This window comes from Mus musculus, chromosome 5, assembly GCF_000001635.26.
Source record: "Mus musculus strain C57BL/6J chromosome 5, GRCm38.p6 C57BL/6J".
NCBI classification, from domain to species: Eukaryota; Metazoa; Chordata; class Mammalia; order Rodentia; family Muridae; genus Mus; species Mus musculus.
Window position 1 is genome coordinate 20,465,339 of NC_000071.6, and position 18,947 is coordinate 20,484,285.

The 18,947-nt window shown below is 40.0% G+C and overlaps 1 protein-coding gene across 18 annotated transcripts in view; it reads left to right on the top strand.

Moving 5' to 3' along the window:
* Nucleotides 1-18,947, top strand: part of Magi2 (membrane associated guanylate kinase, WW and PDZ domain containing 2) — a 1,485,406-nt gene that overhangs the window by 1,245,952 nt on the left and 220,507 nt on the right. For all 18 annotated transcript variants that reach the window (XM_006535743.4, XM_006535748.4, XM_006535745.4 and 15 more), the window contains one exon: nt 238-876. In XM_006535743.4, coding sequence (XP_006535806.1) covers nt 238-876 — 639 coding nt within the window. The remainder of the gene's footprint in view (nt 1-237; nt 877-18,947) is intronic.

Genomic DNA, 18,947 nt, shown 5'->3' on the forward strand with positions numbered 1-18,947 from the left:
TCCAAACTTGAAGAATAACCAAGCAGGGCTTTATTCAGCATTTGCCCACTCTACCATTGGCAGACCTTTGTGTCCTTGAGTCACCTACAGAGAATTGAAGTATTACTGTAACAGATTTCTCATTGTTTATTGAGAAGCAGAGAACTCTTTCAGTGTTCTCATAAATAATTCCATTTCTCTATGTTGATGTTAATTGGACTTACCTCATGTTGTCAATCTCTCCTTTTTTCTTTGCAGGTGATGTCATTGTCTATATTAATGAAGTTTGTGTCCTTGGACACACTCATGCAGATGTTGTCAAACTTTTCCAGTCTGTTCCTATTGGTCAGAGTGTCAACTTGGTGTTGTGTCGTGGCTACCCTTTGCCCTTTGACCCTGAAGATCCTGCTAACAGCATGGTGCCACCCCTTGCAATAATGGAGAGGCCACCTCCGGTGATGGTCAATGGAAGACATAACTATGAAACATACTTGGAATACATTTCTCGGACCTCACAGTCGGTCCCAGATATTACAGACCGGCCACCTCATTCTTTGCACTCCATGCCAGCTGACGGCCAGCTAGATGGCACGTATCCACCACCCGTCCATGACGACAATGTGTCTATGGCTTCGTCTGGAGCCACTCAAGCTGAACTTATGACCTTAACCATTGTGAAAGGTGCCCAGGGATTTGGCTTTACTATTGCCGACAGTCCCACGGGACAGCGGGTGAAACAAATCCTTGACATTCAGGGATGCCCTGGGCTGTGTGAAGGAGACCTCATTGTTGAGATCAACCAACAGAATGTACAGAACCTGAGCCATACAGAAGTAGTGGATATACTTAAGGACTGCCCCGTTGGAAGTGAGACTTCTTTAATCATCCATCGAGGAGGTAAGATGAACACAGATGTGAAGCACAATGTGTGAGTAGATTAGAAGAATTTTTTAGAATATTGTTCAAGTGAAGTTTTCTATAGGCTGGCATAAAATCATGCCATAATAATAATAATAATAGTAGTAGTAGTAGTAGTAATAATAATAATAATAATAATAATAATAATAATAATAATAATAGAGGCAGAAAGACAAATGTGAATTTAGGATCCAGATTGGTGAGTATTTGCAATGCTCCCTTTACCTTACTTACATTAAACACTATGATAGTAGTACTTTCAGGCTTACTAACAAAACAATATGGATTTGTAATATAAAGAATAAGCTCCAGCTATGGACATGTTATGTTTTGTCACAAAGGTCAGTTGTGCAGATCTCAGCCTGTGCCTGTTGATTGACTGAGAAGCCTGCTTTCTAGAGAAAGCAATACTAAAAGTTGTATGTGGGGTTCCAGGCCAGCAGAGGGGAGGCCAGTCAGCTCCTACAAATACAAGTGTTCTGATAATCCTGTTAAGGACCACTGAGAGCTGATTCCAGAAAAATAAGTAAGTATGGGTTCCACTAAAATGGGACACAAGTATCCACCACTGTGGATAACTGTGTCTGCCATGAACCAGGTAGAAAGTGATGGAACGGGGTCCAGACTGGGAGCTCCAAGAAGAAAGCGGAACCCAATTTAAGAGAATGCTGGGCGCTTCCGTCCTCATCACTCTCTTCTCTAGCCTTTGTAAGAAAATGAATGGAGTAAAACTAAGGGCCCTTCCATATGTCTCTGTTGATATTAAGGACATGGCGCAGACCGACACCCAATTCCCTTCCCGACCTGTTAACAGGGCTTAGGACTTGAAGTCCTTGATTCTCAGCTATATGATTGTCACAGCAGGGTTGCAATGTCATGTCAACTCATGGTAACATTCTTACTATCTTGAGTGGCTCAGGGCAGGTGTATCACTCAGTACTTGTCTGCTGACTCTAAACAGGCCCTAAAGCTTCATCAGAGAAGCAGGAGAAGCAATACCGTGGGGCAGTCACGCACAAAACACCTGTGTGGTTCACATACGTGATCTCCTATTCAAAGCTCTCAAAACAGCATGGGAAGCCTGTGATTTTTAAATGCGAGTAAAAGAAGTCAGAGCTGAAAGAAGTACCATTTATGATTTATGTAGCCCTCTCTGCAGCTTTTTTCCCTTCAGGGAAATAATACATTGTTGATTCACCAAATACTATGCATTTGTGAGCAACACTATACCAAGTTCCCATTACCAAGGGAAAATTAATAGGATAACAAAATAATCACACATTTCTCCTTCTTGGGGCATTGTTATAAAATAGCACATGAGTTTTGGTAATTAACTATTGACAGCATATTTTGACTTCTTGCATAGCTTGTTTAAGATTAATAGAAATGTTTCTAATTTAAACAGACGAGTATTGCTAATGTTCAATTGAAAACTCAAATTTTGGACAATATTTCTAATATTAAGTGGTATAACTGAAAATTGCTGTATTGTAGCCATTGTTTGGCTCACAGAAAGATATTTAAACATTTTCTTATATATAAAATGGCTTCTTTTAAATTGTGACTTATCAGGAAAATGCTTTGAAATCCTTGCTATTACTGTAATGTGTGCCTTTCTGGAAGCATTCTACTGTGTGTGTGCGCGCACATGCTCTCCCTCCTCCCCTTCCATAGCCTCTCTGATCACTCACTTAGAGCCCTAGCCATGAGACTTCTGTCTGCTGCTCTTTGTTTGTTTGGGGGTGGGTGAAGCCTTTGCTTTCTTCCAAGTACAGAACTGTGGAATCTGGACATCCTTGCTAGAAACATTTAGAGGTTCCCAGAATTCCTACAGCGGCCACTCCCCTCTGAAGGTAGCAGGAGTGTCCCGCTACACCACCACCACCCCACCCCACCCCCCCGACCCACCCACTCCCCCCCCACCCCCCCACCCCCGTGTTTGAGCGATGACCTTCATGTTGGTTATCTGGTTTTGGCTTATGGCCTCATTCTGATGAGCAAAGACCTCCTCATTTCAGGACCATGGCTGATTGTCCTTTTTGTTAGAGCCTTTGTTTATAAAGCAATGATTCAGGTAGTTGATTTTTTTATTTTTTATTTATTTATTTTTTTGGTAACTAATTCCAAAAGCACACAACAAAAAAATTTCTACCCTACCTATCCTTCCACTCTTTCATAGAGGGGTTTGTATGTGTACCTATAGAAAGTATGCCGACTGTTTGGCACATATATAAAACATATGCTCTAATATGGACGGAATCACATCATGCATGTGTGTCTTACTTTAAAATGTCTTGGTTAGAAGGCTATATTTAACTGGTTAGACATGTATCATGTGGTGTCATTTATATACATATCATTTGTCAACTGCAGGTATATAGTTCATTATGTTCTCCAGACATGGTGTAGTTGCATAATGAGCACCATCCCTCTTAGAGCATCCTTCACCCCAAGCTCCCCGGATCTGCTTGTCACCCTCTCCTCTCCTACCGTCAGCCACAAAGAACAACTAATCTGCTTCTCTAAATAGTTCCACCTTTCAATAATATTTTTATGACTAACATCACATAGCGTTTTATTTAGCATAATGCTATTGAGAATCACCTAACAGATATACACGGATGAAAAGCTGGTTTCTCTTACTACCCTTTAGTACTCACAGGGCCTTTCATTAATCTACTCACTATGGGTAGTTATTTGAGTCGTTTTCATCTCTGGGCATTTATGAATAATATATTTATGAACTTTTGGCTTCAACTGTTTCTTGTGCCGATGTTCTCATTTTGGGGAGTAGATGCCCAGAAATGGTTATATTAAAAATATATTTAGGCTATTAATAAATTGTCTAAATGGCTTTCAAGCATGGCTAGTTTTTATATTCCCTTAGCACTGTCTGAGTCCCAGTTTCTGCCCAGGGTTTCTCCAGTCTTCTGGTTTAGTAGTCTTCAGCGCAGTCGCTTTATTGGTAGTGTACTTACTGAGACTTTTCCACGGGTTTAACTTTCATTTCTCTATTCTTTTCATGTTCTTATGTGCTTATCGGCATTCATAAACTCTTATGTGCCATCAAGTATTTTCCCAGTTCTATATTGAACTATTTATCACTTTTCCTTCCTTTTTTTTTTTTCTTTTACTGAGAATTGAGCCTGATGCTTGCTAGGTGAGTCTCTGTCACAGCTAACAGCTCTCTTTGTCATCCTAAGTTACAAAAGCTCATTGCATATACAAATCTGAGCTGTGTTTTTAAGACAGATGATTTACAAATGCTTCCCTCAGGTTCATGGCTTATCTATCCATCGTCTTCTTGGTGTCTTTGATGCAGAAGCACAGGAGGTCTAGAGTGGGTGAATTTAAGTGGACCAGGCTCATTTTAGCATGGGTCATTTCCTGTCACATCTTTGCTTAACCTAAAAATCACAAAGTTTTTCCCATGTTTTCTTCTAGGAATTCTAAAGCTTTAGCGCCTATACGTAGTGCCTATATATAAACCAATTTAAAGTTAATTCTTATGTAGAATTGTGGACTTAAATTCATTTTATTTTTTGCACAAATATAGACAATTGTTCTAGCACTGTTTGCTGGCGAAAACCACAAAACCTGTTCTTTGTTATTGACTGGCCTTGGCTTTTGTGATGTTTGTTTCCAAATCCTCTACTCAGTCCCCCCAGTCTGCACGCATATTCTTATGTTAATGTAAGACTTTCTAGATTACAGTAGCTTTGTGTTAAATCTTGAAATCGGTGTGAGTCCTCCAAATTCTCCTCCTGTACAAAATTGTTTTGGCTCTTCCTGGACCTTTCATTTGCATAGAAATAGAAACTTCTCCCAGACCCACCCTACCTCCCCTCTCTATTCCAACTTCATTCCCCCTCCAACTTTTAATAACCCTCAAGATCAAATTAGTGTCACCCATACATGCCTGGGTGTAGTGCCATCCACTTGAGCATGAGTGGCCTTAGGTGCCTTAAAGGAAAGTGGCTCTCCCTCTCAAGAAGCCATCCACTGTCAATAGCTCATCCGTTAGGATTGAAGGCTCCTGAGCCCCTAACCCTTTCATCCCAGAATGTTGACCGGCTTGGTTTTGTGCACTTCTCATGTAGGCAATCACAGGTGCTCTGAGTTCATGAGAGCAATTGTCCTGTCCAGAAGACACTATTTTGCTTGGATCCTCTCCAACCTCTGGTTCTTAAAATCTTTCCATCCCTCCTTTTGAAATGTTCCCTGGCCTTGAGGCTCAGGAAGTGTGATGTAGATGTTCCATCTGTGACTTGGTACTCTGTTAATTCCAAAAATGGGCAGAGAAAGATCACTCTAGGCCCACATCCACCCTGCCATTGGGCATGGCCTCTTGGGGAGGTGGACTGTGCTTGCTGTACTAACACCACACTGCCACCAGGGGGTGCAGGGCTGTGGGGAAGTGCTTAGGCATGGCTCCAGGGTGGGAAAGCCAGAGCTGTCTGGGGTGAGGTGGCTGGGTGGTGGAGTTCTCAGGCCCTTGGCCATCCAGGCACCACTGGGAGTCACAGAAGAGCAGAGAACATAGTTAGGGGCCCTGCAGAAAAAGGCCTCTGCAGGAGACTAGGCTGCCACTCTGTAGCTGAAGGCCTTCTTCATGGCTCCCCACAGAGGATCTTGATGAAAAGAGTCAGATGTGCAAAACCATATCCCACTTCTCAGGGTAAGATTAAATACCTTTTGCAGAGAGGAATGTCTAGAAAGGGAAGCTTATTGGCTAAGCCCTCCAGTCCTCTAGGTACCTCATTAGCATGGAGAACTCTGTTTTGGGCCTATGTGACCATGGGGCATGTTTGTTTTATGTGAGGAACATGGCACTCCAAGTCAGGAGTCTGGCAGAGAGCTGGGAGTCACCTAAGCCTCAGGTTTGTGACCACCGAGTCTCCGAGTCTCAACCTGCTCTACCTTACCAAGCTCCCCGGCATGGTTTTATATCCCACAGACCTCTGTATAGCCAAGTCTATAGAGAGAAAAACCTATCTCAAAAACAAAACAAAACAAAACAAAACAAAACAAAAAAACACAATGTAAACATAACAGGCAGTCATAACAAGATAGTCAGTCATACATGGTCACATAACCTTTAGAACCAAAGATAGGATTGCAAGGTTGTTATAAACAACTTTTAAAACAAAGACATGATTGCCAGGCAATACAGAACCATTCGGTGGTTATGGTTACAGGTGAGGCACAGCCCAATCCTTGAGAAACAGATTTAATCATAAGTAGGAATGAACCTAATTTGTTGTTACTATAAAACGGCCGCTTAAGCCTAAGATGGAGGCAGGCTGCTTCTTCAACTCCTGCTTCCTAAGGCTTTGTACTTCCTCTGTTTAATAAAAGACCTGCTGAGATCATGGTACTACAGAACAGCTTTCCAACTGAAAACTGAACTTCTAAACCCCAACTCTGACATATCTCCATACTTGCTTAAGTCTCCTCCAGGTTCTCTCAGCAAGGTCATGGTCTTCTATGTACAGACCATGGACTTCTTTTGTTGAGGGTCTCCCTACTCTATTTTATTATTTTAGATTTATTTTATGTTGTGAGTGTTTTGCTCTCATGTATGTCTTCTGTGCCTCATGCTCATTCTTGATACCTAGGGAGTAAGAAGAGGGCATCAGATGCCCTAGAACTAGAGACATGCACAGTTGTGATCTGCCATGCTGGTGCTGGGAATCGAACCAAGATCTTCTTCAAAAGCAGCCAGTACTCTTAATAACTGTTTTCTTAATGTCATTTTCAAATTATTTATGGCCAATATATGTAAGCATATCTGATTTTTCATCATTCTGTAATGTGGTCTATATAATTATATTGTCTAGCAAGTTGTTCTTCTTTCCTTTTTCTACATTTGTATGGCCCTGGTATCTTTTCCTTGACTTACACTTTTATTTTCATTCCCATGCTGTGAGAAAACACTCTGATCAAGAGCAGCTTAGGGAACGAAATGGTTTATTTCAGCTCACAGTTCTACATCACATTCTATCACTGAGAGAAGTAAGGCAGGAACTTAAAGGCATGCCTGTCTCCTATTCCCTCATAGCATTACTTTCCACCAAGGGAAACTTCACAGCCAAAGAAGTATAGCAGGAATCATCAGAAGTAATGCTTGCCAGCTGAATGGCAGGCCAACTTATACCAGCTCCCTAAGTGTAAGTTGATACTACCCACAGTTGGCTGGGCCCTCCCCCATCAGTTAGTTAACAAAGTAACCCCCTAACCCCAGGCATGTCTAGGGCTCTTCTGCCCTATGACTCTAGACAACTTAAAGTTTTTGGTTAAAGCTAACTAGCTACCTTTTCAAGTGTGATGTTAAACAGATGTCTTATCAGCAGATGTCCCTTTTTGTTGCTGTTACTGGGTTTAGGGGGAAGCATCAGTCTTGTACTCTTTAGTATGATATTAGGTAGAGGGATTTTAGACGCCCCTTATCAAGTTGAGAAGTCCCATCTGTTGTTAGTTTGATATGGGTTCAGCCTTCTCGCATACTTGTCCTGAAAGACCCACAATGTGAGGACTCCCCCACGTTCTGACTCAGGAGAGGCGACACCCCAAATCACTCACAAGAAACAGTCTTGCTGCAAACTGCAAGAGGATTTTTTTATTCAAGAGCACTCTGGGGCCCACAGTCATACACCACGCAGGGGTAGAGGACCGTGGTGCCCCAAGTAGCTAGGTAAGGGGGTATTTAAAGGAAGAAACCACAACTCAAGGAAGTGGGGAGGGCGTTGTTGGAAAATACCAGATACCAGTTAAGAGTCCCAAGGAAGTGCAAAGTCACAAGTGTCACAAGGAATACCTGGTAATTGTGCAGGTTATCTCTCAAGACAGTTTCTAAGAGCCTCTAACAATAGCATATTTGCATAGCGGCGGCAATGGTCAGGGTGACTTTCTTTGAATGAACACTCTTTGAACCCAGGAAGCAGGTGGGTGGAGGAATGTCGCTATCAGTTTTATGATTAGCATACCTTGGAGCATTAAGTCACAGAGGTCACATTCCCAAGCCTGGGCCTAAAGGCCTAGAATTTTGTTTTTACGTTATACTTTCAGTCCTGCACATAGTGAAATGAGTGTATGGTTCTCAGCCTTTAGTCTGTAAATACAGTAAGTTGGTATAATATGACGTAGATGTCTAATTTTGTATTCCTGGCACTACAACACTTGACCATGGTCTGTTGTTCTTTAAACACTGCTGGTTGCTCGCTTGTACTTTTGTTGGGGATGGATGGTGCATGCTTTGCCTTTCCTTGTGATTTCCTTTGTCTTTGTTAGAATAATAACTTATAAAATGAGCTGGAAAGTGTCCCACTCAATCTCTTCTCAAAAAGAGTTTGTCTATGTTTTCTTTCTTAAGCATTGATAAAACAACTTTTTTTTTTCCCACGTAGATCCGCTCAAATTTCCTATTTCTTTACAAACTAGTCAGATAATCTTTATATCTTTTTGGCATTTTACCATTCATGGAAGTATTTGAATTTGTCAGTATTTGGAAACCACTGTTACAGAATGCTTAAGAATCACTTTTGGGTAGATTGATTCTGTTTTCCTGTGGGTTTTGCTTGAGTATCTTTGCCGGTGGGTCTTGCCATCTCATTTCCCAACCTTGTGTTGATTTACTTTCCCGTATATCTTGGTGAGGTATGTCCTCAGACCACGGACTCTATTTTTCTCTTTATAATAAGAGCATCCCGGCTATAAATTGACTCTGAGCATTTCTTTAGCCGAGCTCCATAAATTTTGAAATACCACATTTTCCATTCTCATTCTGCTCAAGATGGTTTATTTTTCCTTGCAATTTTTATTAGAATTGTTCTTTTTTTTTTTTTCAAGCATCCCTGAATGTTTTCATCATTGATTTCTCATGATTTTCTTTGGGATAAGATTTTTATATAGTTTCAGCCCTGTCTTTTACATTCTATTCCCTAGACTTTGGAAACATACGTTCATGCCACACAAATAATTATTTGAGCAATTTTGATGTTCTTTTGCTTTGTTTACACATACACACACACACACACACACACACACACACACACACACACACACAGAGTTGATGTTTGTAACCAAGGCTGGCCCTAAATACTCTTTATGCCTTTCTTAGCTTCTCAAGTACTAAGATTATAGGTCTGTGTCACCATGATAAACAACTTCTTTTTTCTTGTTTACATACATCTGATTTATTTTTACAGTTAGTAAAATAGATCGTTACTTCTTTAAAAACAAAGTTTAAATTATGGAAAAAACTGTTTTATTCATGAGTTTAATGGAAAGTCACATTTTACACTATTATACAAAATACTAGCTTTTCCTTTCAGAGTAGTATTTTTACTACTTTAAGGAGATGCACTCAATTCCTATTTCATTAAAGTCTTTTTAGGGGCTGGAGAGATGGCTCATTGGTTAAGAGCAATGACTGCTCATTCAGAGGGCCTGGGTTCGATTCCCAGCAACCACATGGCAGCTCATAACTGTCTGTAGCTCCAAGATCTGACACTCATACAGACACATATGCAAGCAAAAATACCAATGCATATAAAATAAAAAATAAACAGAATTTTTTTGTAGAAATTGTTGAGAACCAGCTAGCCGGCAGAGCAGGCAGAGGTGTTTGCCACCAAGCCTGGTGACCTGAGGTCACTAGCATCCAACTGTCTCTTTAGCCAGGGAAAAAAACTACATTCTGTTAGAATATGCTTATCATATACCCCTAAGGTCTACTTGTTTGCATATAAATTTGCATCCATATTACCATATGACAATTATCTAAAATGCTCTTTTTATCAGCTTTTACTAACATACTTGGCCATGTCTAAAAGCACCAGTTTGTCCTTTGTATGAAGCACTTGAACCAGCCCTAAAGGCATCAAGTCTTTGAAGATACATCTTTGAAATTATCCAGTTCTTTGGGCTTTTTGGTGGGCTTTGATTTGGTTTTGTTTGATGAAAGAAGTGACCCCTATTATAGCTGCCTCACTTTCTCCCACTATATTTAATCGTCCAGAGTTTCTGTATTTTCTGAGCTCTGTTTTTAAAATATATATTATCCTATAAGAATACCTATTTTATTCATATTTCTAAGTATTCTTTGATAAAATCAGATAAAGTGCTCTCTATTTTTGCCAAATCTCTACTTTATCTGGGTACTCCTAATATTCTTATCTTTTATTAGTACTATTTTTTAATTGGGTGTGCTAATGACTTTTCTATTCCAACAATTCAAGAAGAGACTCACCAATTTCTTTATTCATTTTCTGGTGCTGAACCTACTGTGAAACAAAGAATCTTTGCACTCTTCACCCACATAGGCTGGTGTTTGGTGTCTGAAGTAAAGCAACCCAAGGTGATTGCTACAGTCAAATTTCACCTGCATTTCACAACTACACAGTCCTCCATGCAACTGAGCCCATTTAATCTGTGAATGTCTCATAAATTGAAGTTAATTAGGTTTGCAAAGTTTTCTTTCTGCTTCCAGGAAGTGTCCCCAGGGGTTCTCACGAGACCAGTGTGTTCCTTCTTAGGCTGGCAATACAGTAATGAACAGTTATAGATGAAGTATGTTTTCTCTCTTTTACAAAAATAATTCACAGTGTTCAAGAGACATCATGCACTGAACAGAGCTCTGAAGAAAGGTTATAAAATCAAGCCATGAACTATGTGTATGTGGAATATTCTTCCTTCTAATTTTTGAAACAAGAGGAGGCACCCGTGAGACTCATCCACAGTTGATAAGCTATTGGTATCTATATGCCTTTTCCAAAGGGTTTTACTGGGAGCTACCATACCCTATCCTCCCTCCTCATCACTGCCATCTAATCCCACCCACTTATGACTTTCTGATTCATTATTCCCAGTCTCCCCTGATACTACCCAGGTTCTGTCTCTCCTATCATGAAGCCTCCCTTTCCAACCATGGCCCTTTACTGGCTGCCTGATTTTTATGGGTACTCCAGCTTAAACATAAGCTTTGAAGATTCAATGCTAACATCCATAGATGAGAAAAAAATTGTACAATGTTTGTCTATCTGGGTCTGGGTTTACCTCAAACAAAATGATTATTTCCAGTTCCATCTGTTTACCTGAAATTCTTATTTTTCTTAACAACTACATAATATTCCATTGTACAAATGTACAACATTTTCATTATCCATTTATCAGTTAGTAGACACCTCTGCTATTTCCACATCCTGGCTGTTGTGAACAGAGCAGCAGTGGACAGCAGTGAGCAAGCTCCTCTGTAGTAAGACGGAGAGTCCTACATGTGCATGTCAGGTACATCGGGCTCAGATGTTAGCTCTATTTTTAACTGTTGAAAATTTTGTACATTGATTTCCACAGTAACCACTTCAGCTGACATTTGTTTTGTTGAAATTAGCAATTCTGCCTGGAATAAGAAGAAATCTCAAAATATTTTTAATTTACATTTCCCTGGTGGCTAAGGGCATTGACCTGTTCTCTTAGTTTTTAGTATTTTCTCAGCCATTTGAATTTCTTATTTTAAGAAATTTCTGTTTAGTTTTGTGGCTCAAATTCTAATTGAGTTGTTTTTTTTTCTTGATATTTAAGGTCTTTTGAGTTTTATATATCCTACACACTAACCTCTCTTAGACAGATTATAGCAGAGAAAGATTTTTTTTTCCCATTCTGTATGCTGCCTCTTCACTTGAATGATAGTGTCCTTCGCTGTATCATAGCTTTTAAGGCCCCATTTGTGAATTTTGGTGCTTATATCTGTATGCTAAGTGTCCTGTTCAGAAAGTCCTTTCCAGAACCAATGAGTTCAAGCCTATTCCCTACTTTCTCCATGTCTTAAGGTTTTACTGCTGTGAGGAGACACTGTAACCAAGGCAACTCCTATAAAGACAAACATTTAATCAGGGCTGGCTTACAGTATCAGAGTTTCAGTCTATTTTCTTCATGGTGGGAAGCTTAGCAGCATCCAGATAGACATGGTGCTGAAGGAGTTGAGAGTTTTGCATATTGATCAGAAGACAGCCAGGAGACCCTTCCACACTGGGTGGAAACTGAGCATACATACACACACACACACACACACACACACAGACATATATATATATATATTTTTTTTTTTCTCTCAGAGTCCACAGCCACAGTAACACACTTTCTCCCGCAAGGCCACACCTCCTCATAATGCCCCTCCCTGGGCCAAGCATATTCAAGCCACCACACTCTTATGACATATTTAGAGTATTGGGTCTTATGTCGAGGTCCTTGACTATTTAGAGTTGAGTTTTGTGCAGGGTGAAAGATACAGATCTAGTTTTATTCTTCTGCATTTCGCTATCCAGTTCCACTAGCCCCATTTGTTGAAGGTGTTATCTTCTCCAATGTGTTTTTGCTGTCCTCTTTGTCAAAACAGCGGCAGCTGTAGAAGTATGCTCTTATCTGTGCCTCCTCAATTCCATTTCATTGATTACTGTGTCTGTTTTTATACCAATACCATACTACTGTTTTGGTTTTTTTCTTTTTTTTCTATAGATTGTAGTATAACTTGAAATCCAGGCTGATGATACTTCTAGACATTCTTTTATTTTAGGGTCATCTTTGGTTATCTTGGGTCTTTGTGTTTCTACATGAATTTTAACATTACTCTTTCAATTTCTATAAATTTCTTGGTTATTGATGGATCAAGTTTTGGAACACAAAAGTGTGTTAGACTTTTGATGGGGACTCATTTATCTGTAAATTAATGTTTCCCAATGTTAATTCAGCCAGTCTATGGGTGTGGGAGGTCTTTTCATCCTGTGGCATCTTCCTCAGTTTTTTTCTTCACTGTCACGTCTTCACTGTGCCGGTCTTTCATGTCTTTGATTAGATTTACTCTGAGATTGGGTTGGGGGGTGTTCTGAGTGGGACGTGTATTAGTGAGGGTTCTCTAGCGTAACAGAACTTATAGAATAAGTGTCTATATGTAGAGAAAGGGGCTATACTAGAATGGCTTATAGCCTGCAGTCCACCTAGTCTAACAATAGCTGGCTGTGAACAGAACATACAAGAATCCAGTAATTGCTCAGTTCACAAGGCTAAATGTCTCAGCTGGTCTTCAGTATAGGCTGGAACCCTGAAGAAGTAGATTTCGATGCCAGAGAAGGAATAAAGGAGTTATTGCTAGCAGTGGCGTTTTTCTCCATTTAGTGTGATACTGGCTATGGGCTTACTATATGTTGAGATTTGCCCCCATGTCATTATAGTCTCCAAGCCTTTAACATGAAGGAACGTTAGGCTTTGTCAAAAGGCTTTTCTGAATCAAATAGGTTATCATGTGGTTTCTGCCCTTATAGAATATATTTTTAATTGCTAGTTTGAAATCACTGTCTTGTGTACCATCTTAGCTACTTTTCCCAGGAAATATTATGAAAGAGGTACTAATTTCTGGAGGAGAATTTGGTTATTCTAGTTGTGTTTTAGTAAAGGGCATAAAGTCTGAAGTCAGATCATTGGTAGTGTTTCTTAGTGTGGATCTGTCCCAACTTTGGGGGTTTTTGTTTATTTGTTTTTGTTTTTTTTTAATTAATTTACTTTTTACACTCCACATTCCATCCCCCACCCTCCATCCACCCCGACTGCTCCACATCCCAAATTGCTCCCTACCCCACCCCGTCTCCACATGGATGCCACCACCCCCCACCCCACCTGACCTCTAAACTCCCTGCAGCCTCCAGTCTCCTGAGGGTTAGGTGCATCATCTGTGAATGAACACAGAACTGGAAGTCCTCTACTGTATGTGTGTTAGGGGCCTCATATCAGCTGGTGTATGCTGTCTGTTTGGTGGTCCAGTGTTTGAGAGATCTCAGGGGTCCAGATTAATTGAAACTGCTGGTCCTCCTACTGGATCACCTTCCTCCTCAGCTTCTTTCAGCCTTGCCTAATTCAACAACAGGGGTCGGCTGCTTCTTTCCATTGGTTGGGTGCAAATATCTGCCTGTGCTACCTGAGAGAGGTGCACAGCACTTGAGTCCCTCAGGCAGTGGGAACAGAGTCACAGTCCCTCAGGAGTCGCAGCAGAGTTGTGGGATATGACCTGTGAGAAAAGGTCCTATGATTTCCAGGTCCTCTTTGGGTGAGGGTGGAGTCCCTGCAGGGGTGAGATGTCTTTTCTTGGAGGTGGTGCACAGAACCTGTATCCTCAGCATCAGGAATGGGGGATGATATTTAGGGGACAGCTCAGAAAGCATGGTATTCTGGCGCTGGAAGTAGGGGCACAGTGAGGTTGGGGACCCTGCGTGAGGACTTATTCAGGACACCTTCTCCTCAGGCTTTGGGGGTCAGAATCTCCAATTGTAAAAGTCAGGTGACAGACAAGCACACTGGGATGAGCAAGAGGAAACAAGAGTTCCTACAGTGTGATGAGAAAAACTGTTCTGAGATAAAAAGGTATGGAAATTGTGTCAAGTACTTAGTAAGTAAGACTAATTATCTAGAATCGAATTCTACAACAGGATCACATTCTTTGCATTCATATGGCCAGTGATGTCCGTTGAAGAAATTAAAACTTTTTTTTATTATCATTGACTTGTGGAGAACTGTTCTCTTGTGAGTAAACTATAACGTGCGTATCTTTATATACTATGATTTTGCCTGCACATAAGGGCAGAGGGATTATACTTCTCCCTTTGTCGTTATCCTGGACTCCTTTTATTTTTTGCCCCCTTCACCTATGTGAGATCAAGCTCTTACCACTAAAAGAATGAACATTCCTGCCTCAGCTAGTGTCTAAATAAAAAACTGTTCTATGGTTAGATGCTCATACTTTGCTTCCCATAGGCCCTATGAGGGACAGACGGAATCAGGGCTCATCAGGAAGATTCCTGGGAACAAATCACTTTCTTAAAAAAAAAAAAAAAGATAATTTTGTGATTATATTTATGTACAGAAAACTTAGTGTACATTTAACTCAGCTAATAATTCTTAGATTTCAAAGTGTATTTGTTGGCCGTTTCTCGGTATAAATGGAGGAACTGGGCATGAAGAGTATTTACAGATAGCAATTCCAGCATGCAAAAAATAATCTACAACAGTAATTACCGATTTAGTACTAACAAGCACTTAACTCCATTGCGTAGTTCGAGGCCATCTTAACTGAAGACACTACCAGTGAAGATTTATATTCTTCAAAGTCACCAAGATAAATGTGATTGCTCTAGAGGAGGCATCTGGAAATACCAAGGCAGAAATGACTGCCTTTGGAAAAGACCTAATTTGTAACAGGTAATTTCCCTAAAGAGTGGCACATTTACCTTATTGACCATGTGCCCCTTGGGGCTTTGTATGCATACTTTGAAAATGATTTTTATTGCACTAGGAAGAAAAAGACAGCCACAAAACAAAGTGCGGAAGGTGCATGCGTGAGTGAAGCGATGCCGCCGAGTACACAAAGCTAGACAGAACTATTCTTCGGTTGATTGTCTTTTGCCTAGGCTTTTATAGCAAGCAACCTTAGCAGAACTCAGCTCTCGCTGTTCATTTACAAAGCCTTTGCCTAATTTGTCTTTCTTCTTCCTCCTTGTTCATTTCGCACATATGCCAGGTTTTGTTTGAAGTATGAGGATGGGGGAGAGGGGATATTTTCTTTTTATGGAGTTTACCTCCAGTTATACTGCTTGTATGACTGTAAACCTTCCCCACATTATATCCTCAGGAAAGTGTAGACAGGCTTGCTGGGTCTGATACTGAAACCACTCTGTTAACTGGACTCAGAATTCCAAGGTTCCAGTACAACCCCTGCTAAACTGATTCACATGAAAATACAAGCATGTCACTCAAGTGTTCCGAGCACCAGTGCCTACAGTTGGTAGACAATAAGTCATCTAAAACCTGGAGGTTTCTAATAGCTTAATGGCTTAATGATGCAGTGTCAAAGTTTGGAAAAACAAGAACAAATCAAATGCAAACCCAGTCAACATCAAGAAATTGTAAAAATAAGAGTAGAACGTAATGGAATGGAAAGAATGGGAAGAAAATTGCACAAAGAGCCAGTGAGCCTGGATTAGAAGCTTGCTTAGCTTTAGTCATGCAGTCATATCTTGTGAGTCTCTGGAGAAAAAAGTTGTGAAAATTAGCTTATCGCCTATCTACTAGCAATAAGCCTGTGTCCCGCGACCTCTTCTAATCTCAATATTAATTTCTCTGAACTATGAGTCCAGATCACTCGCCTGATCTGTCGGCAGTAGCGAAATTGGGAATTTAAAAGGAAAAAGTTGGACAGAACCAAAGAAGGAGGCAATGAGGATTTCCCTCAGTTCTGAAACTACAGGTGAATGCTCAAATTAATTCACATAAAATATGCTTGATCAGTTTATGTCAAGTAGGGTTTGTTGAGAAAGAATATCACTGTGTAGCACTGGCTGGCTTGAAACTCACCAAGATCTACCTGCCTCTGCCTCCTGAGTGCTGGAATTAAAGGTGAATATCACTATGCTGGATCATTGTAAGCAGTTCTTAGGAGTAGAGAAGATTCATAGTACCTTTTAATGAAGGCTTTATGAAAGTACTATAAAGTCAAATCTAAAAATAACTAATATATAATTAATTTTCCAAGTAAGTCTGAAATTCTTCTGGTTCTGTAAGTCTTACCCAATGACAAAAGAAGTCACTCGATATGCACTCACTGATATTAGCCCAGAAACTTAGAATACCCAAGATATAATTTGTAAAACACATGAAAATCAAGAAGAACAAAGAACAAAGTGTGGATACTTCATTCCTCCTTAGAATAGGGAACAAAACACCCATGGAAGGAGTTACAGAGACAAAGTTTGGATCTAAGATGAAAGGATGGACCATCCAGAAACTACCCCACCCAGGGATCCATAGCTACCAAACCCAGACACTATTACATACACCAGCAAGATTTTGCTGAAAGGATCCTGATATAGCTGTCTCTTGTGAGACTATGCCAGTGCCTGGCAAATACAGAAGTGGATGCTCATAGTCATCTATAGGATGGCACACAGGGCCCCCAATGAAGGAGCTAGAGAAAATACCCAAGGAGCTGAAGGGGTCTGCAACCCTATAGGTGGAACAACAATATGAACTAACCAGTATCCCCAGGCCTCATGTCTCTAGCTGCATATGTAGCAGAAGATGGCCTAGTCAGCCATCATTGGGAAGAGAGGCCCCTTGGTCTTGCAAACTTTATATGCCCCAGTACAGGGGAACGCCAGGGCCAAGAAGTAGGAGTGGGAGTGGAGCAGGGCAGAGGGAGGGTATAGGGAACTTTCAGGATAGCATTTGAAATGTAAATAAAGAAAATATCTAATAAAAAAAGACTTTTAAATCACAAAAAAGGTTACATATTTCTCTGCCAAGATGGTATAGTAAGTTATAGCTTAGAAATGATGCTGCTCATACCAGAATTGCATGCTGCCTCTGGAGTGCTCATTACTTATTTGTGAGAGCAGACATTGAAGTGGACTACATGCAGCTGGAGTTACATTCAAGAGAGTTCCAGATAGTATGCTCCAGAATTGTGCTGTGAAGACTTTGAATCATAGTGCTTACATGTAAGTGGCTTGGTTGTTAACTAAATAAATGAAACCACCTACTGCATTATCTTGCCATAAAACACTATTAAGTCATGTTCATTTTGCATATTATAGAATACGAAACCACAGACTTTTAATGAATATAAATCCCAGCAAAAAATGCAAATGAAAATAATTGCAGTTATTATACCACATTAGTAAAAGTTATTCTAATTGCCCTAAGATTTAAAGAAAATACATTATATTTTATCTCTCCTCCTATTAACATTATTTCACAATGTTGATGCATTTATAGAGAATTTTGTAGTGCATTAGACAAATCAGTTTTACATTTCCAGGAAAGTGGGTTTTAATGAGCATTATAATGCATTTTAGTTTTTTTTTTTTTTTAAAAAAACAGTTTTATGTGACTCTATCTTCTAATGTATCTTTTAACGCTAGACTTGGGAAAGTTGTTCCAAAGTAACATTTACACTTAATATTTCAAATAAAATTCACTGAGGAAAGTATAAATTAATTTATCTCAGTTAAATGGCTATAAATTTTGCTAGAATATTACAATGTAGCTATATACATTTTCATATGTTGAAAAAATATCCAAAATACATGTACCAGCAAGTTAAAGTTATCTGAATGCCTACTTGCTAATTGGCATATAAATCCCACTTGTTACTTGGCATAAGGAAAACTAAATACAAGGAGTTTACTTTTGACTATGAGTGCATGTAAAATAGATCAGCATTTATGAAGGTAATCTGGCTTGTCACCACCCCAAGGGCTGTTTCCTCTCTTCTTCCTTGCACTTTAGAAAATAGTCCATCCTCTCTGCTTCTACTCTGCCTTCAAAGAAAGAACCCATAGGTCCTCTTTTCATAGACACTAATTTTACCTTGACCTAGAAGTCCCCCCATCTCTCAGTATCCAACTCCATCAGCATCCTGTTTATCATAAGCATTAATAACATCCTTTTGCTTTGGATCTTTCCTGTAGCCTACAGGTTGGTCTGATTTCTTCCGTTCTCTAGGAATCTTTGCTTGATTCTGCATTGCCTTCTGAACAATAGATCTATCTTTTGGTTCAATCTCAACTTCCCTGAAAGATCATCTACGTATGTGCCTATATGTCTCCCACCTTATCCCATGAATCGCCTAAGAGTTATTCTTGGAGACACAGGTTTCACTTAACATCTATCTGCACTGTCTTACCAGCTTTGCATGTCCCAACCTACTGCTGCTTCATTTCTGTTCTCATCTCCTTGCTGAAATGCTCTTCTCTAATATTAACAGCAGCTTGCTACTCACCAATAACCCTTCAGTCTTCACCATTGCGCCCCCTTAACTTCATGCACACTATGTTTGTGTAGATGACTTCCTGTCCTGTGCTGCTTCACAAACTAGGCAATGAATCCTTCTCTCCTTTAACTCAAGACTAACCAATCACAGCCTTTGTTATTTGTGCCTCATGTACCACTGTGATTAGGGCCAAGGTGAGATCTTACCTATTTCTATGGTTTTATTTCCTCTCTTGGTA